This window comes from Trichoplusia ni, chromosome 1 (genome assembly GCF_003590095.1).
Source record: "Trichoplusia ni isolate ovarian cell line Hi5 chromosome 1, tn1, whole genome shotgun sequence".
Lineage (NCBI taxonomy): Eukaryota > Metazoa > Arthropoda > Insecta > Lepidoptera > Noctuidae > Trichoplusia > Trichoplusia ni.
The window spans coordinates 12,859,190-12,862,651 of NC_039478.1; the positions used below are offsets into that span (position 1 = coordinate 12,859,190).

At 37.5% G+C, this 3,462-nt stretch overlaps 1 protein-coding gene across 1 annotated transcript; it reads right to left on the reverse strand.

Annotated features, from left to right (window-relative positions):
• Positions 1-250: 250 nt before the first annotated feature.
• On the reverse strand, positions 251-1,969 carry LOC113495380. The gene is made up of 2 exons (XM_026874077.1): positions 1,875-1,969; positions 251-1,806 (listed from the first exon to the last, which is right to left on the reverse strand). Exons 1-2 carry the CDS (start codon positions 1,914-1,916, stop codon positions 334-336), a joined length of 1,515 nt encoding a protein of 504 aa, XP_026729878.1. The 5' UTR covers positions 1,917-1,969; the 3' UTR covers positions 251-333.
• Positions 1,970-3,462: the final 1,493 nt, after the last annotated feature.

Sequence of the window (3,462 nt, forward strand, 5' to 3'; positions counted from 1 at the left end):
TGATTAGTAAGGTAAACTAAAGTTGCATATTGAGATGTTTACTTTAAGTTCACTTCAACTCTTTACAGACTTGTAATTTTAACATGATTTGTTTCAGCGTTCCAACCTACACTTACTGGCATACACGCTGGTAAATTGATGAAAAATAAACCACTTCTTTACATATTTTTCCATGTCTATGAAAGGATTTTATTGATTCACGTAAAAAGATTACTAAATAAATAAAACATTTTTCATAAACCTGTTGTTTTTATTCTAAAACTGCCATTACAATGTTATTAACATTTAGAGGAGAATAAGAACTATAACAGCAAGCAATCATGTGCACTCTACTTACTTCTTAGTTGGTTGTTTCACGTCCGTCGCTTGATACAAGGAGTTAATTGCTATATCTGAAGACACGAACGCCATAGATTTTGCCAATGTTGCTAAAGACAGCGTGTCCATCACAATCCTGTTAGCTACATGGTTCAAATTGGCTCCATGAGACTGAGCTGTGTACTTAAGTGCCAGTTTAATTACTCGCTCACATGCTAAAGATTTTGAAGTAGCGCTCTTAGCTTCCTTCCCTGCTTGTTGTGCAGCTGTCTTTGCTAGATTCATCATCAGGTCCTGGTGATTTGACATGCCATTTTTGGCGTATCTTACAGACATTTGGACTTCAATGGAAGCAGTTAGAGCACGTCTTAAGGCAACAACGCTTGCTGCAGTCAAATAAGCCACATCTCCGGCATACAGAATAGCTTTTTTCGCCTTTACTTCCAACCTCTCTAGTTTTTGTTTAGTTCTCTTTTCATTACCAGTTTCCTCTTCAAATTCGGGCTGGTCTATCTCTATATCGGCTACAATGTCAGGGTTTAATGAAGGCTTATAAATATTTTCTTTAGAGTCTATCCAATCATCTATTAGACCAGGTGCAGTTAGTTCTTGGGTGTCCAATGTTTGTGTATCTCTCGTGTAATGAGTTGCATTTATTGATTTGTCTAAAACTATTGGGTCCGTTTCATTAGTTTCTTGCTCCTTATTTTCCATATCCAAAACTGTTTGATTTAAGAACCCTTTCGTTTGTCCCTGCGATTGTTTGTTGTTAGAGATGACATGAACAGGCTTTTTCTCATTTCTGGATATAACGGAGAATGGCGAAGGAAAAACTGAAGAAGATGGCGTGTTGTTTACAACCTTTAGGGGAGATGTTTTGTTTAGTATTGCGTTATACACAGTTGTCACTGAGACATCAGGAGATGGAGTAACCAAGGCATTGTTTGATGAAGATGCGACTGACCGCTTTTTACGTAAATTTAGATCAACTGATTGCTTCTTAGAAAGTGCTGCTGCATAAGTAGTATCTTTTAAAGCTGATACAATTGACACTTCTGCTGCAATTTGAGCTAGACCATATACCAATCGATGAAGTTCTGGTTCAGTTGATGCCCTTGTTATGCTAAGTATATGCCCAGATAGCGTCCTGGAAATATAATCCAAAATGCGTCTGGTCTCAATGGCTGTGATCCCCTTGTTTCGGCCAGGAGCCTCCAATGCTTCTCTAGTAACTCTCGTTATTTTGTCTTGAATTTCCAATTTTGATAGAATTGCTGAAACCATATCCTTTGAAATCTGATAAAGATTGTCGTCCATCTCCGGATTTTGAGTAACATTTTTAGTATTCTTTGAAATAGCATTATCTAAATGTTTCAATGCATTATGAGGCGAGGTTAGTAAAAGTCTTTCACCTGCGTTTTTTGAGCCAATAATTAGTTTTTCTTTAAAATCATGAACTGGTGAAATTCCTCCATACGATTCCGGAACCTGCAAAAGTAATATTTTAGCAAATGCAAATATTTAAAGGAGTCTTACAATACAGTTAACACACTTACAAAGAGTAATACAACCACTGCCCAAAAGCGAAATAACGCCATTTTTTCTTGATATCGCGACTGTTCTGGTTGAAGTAAATTGCAAAATACTCCTAACCATTATACTCGTAGTATCGTAAAAGTTTTAACAGTTCGTTAGTTAATTGTAGCGTTAATTGGGGTTGTTTTATTGTTGTTCAGAACAATATAAAATATGATAGTTTTTAATTACCTTGTAGTACTATATTATCCAGCAAAAGAATTAAACATAGTTATTCTTTTTTTACTATGGTGTATTCTTCTATATACAAAAAGTGGTCGATACACGAGGTTGCTGTCTTCTGCTACGGCCATTTCTTCGTTATTTTCATTTTGCACACTTCCTATGACATCATCGATCGTGTTTCTTTTGTTTATTGGATCAGATTCACTAACAATCTCTTCTGTAGTATTAGTCATACCTAACAGCTTTGTATTTGAAGTATTCGGTACATTAAATGTAGATACTAGATTAAGGGTTCCTATGACAAGCGCAACTATCAATAACATTGTACAAGTTTTTTCCTAAACATTATGCATGCGTTTTATACTCATGCATTCTTCATTAACATTGTGTCAATTGTAATAATTAACTTAACAAAACACATTAACATGTCATTATAGGCCAGAAGCCAAGCAGGTGTTGAATAAAATACATCAAGTCATTCTTAACTAATCTTTATTATTTTAACTAAACAAAAATGTACAAATTATTATATGTACATTTTAAACGAAAACTTACATAAAACGAAAATAAAATCTCAATTTATTACATAAACGGTTCCTGTGTGGTGTTAAAGCTGGGGTCGTTAGGTGGTGGTTTAGCCGAGGTAAGCGGGCAACACGCGGATGCGGCCGCGGCCCTCCAGGTTGGAGACTTCACCGAAGGGCGAGACTTCGACGTCATTTCCGGACGGCAGCAGGTCGCTCTCCTGGCCGGCCACCTCACGGCGAGCCCTGCTCTGGTGCTCAGCTGATCCAACAGCCTTTCCCGAAGCACCAGATACCGCACCTTCGCTTCCTATAGCTGATGGTGTTTGCTCGGCTTTTGTCGGGATGTGCTGGATCACGTCTTGCTCCGCGGGTGCGCACACGCAGAATGCTAGCAGCGCCAACGACGCGACGATAAAGAATGTCGAATGCATTTCCGAAAGATCCAATTTTGCTCTAGCTATTGCTGATGAAACTGTGCCTTTGGAGAGTTTAACACACCTTATATGTAAAACCATTGATGGTACAAATTATTAAGTTTTATTGGAAGGGCAAACGTAGATAATGCGATGTATTATTTTTAGAATGAACAGACGCACGAACCAAGATCAGCTTTGAAAACACACGCAAGTGATTCTTTCATTATGAGCCTTGGCTATAGGCAAGATGCTAACAAGACGTCAAATGCTCTTGATAACTGATAAAATAAAGAGCAACAAAACATGTTATCACGTAGCCAAGTTACAAAAAATAAATACGTTATTTCAAAATTGTTGATCTATCAGAAATAGATGGGTACTGCGTGGCCGCCATGACACATATCTTATATGTATCCCAAAGCCATGGTGTTGTTATTGAA

What these genes read in the sequence shown, in the direction of transcription:
- LOC113495380 (XM_026874077.1), bottom strand. Translation starts at nt 1,916, where the DNA reads ATGGCGTTATTTCGCTTTTGGGCAGTGGTTGTATTACTCTTT. An exon ending in CAGTGGTTGTATTACTCTTT is followed by an intron (nt 1,807 to 1,874) that starts GTAAGTGTGTTA and finishes TTACTTTTGCAG; the next exon opens with GTTCCGGAATCGTATGGAGG.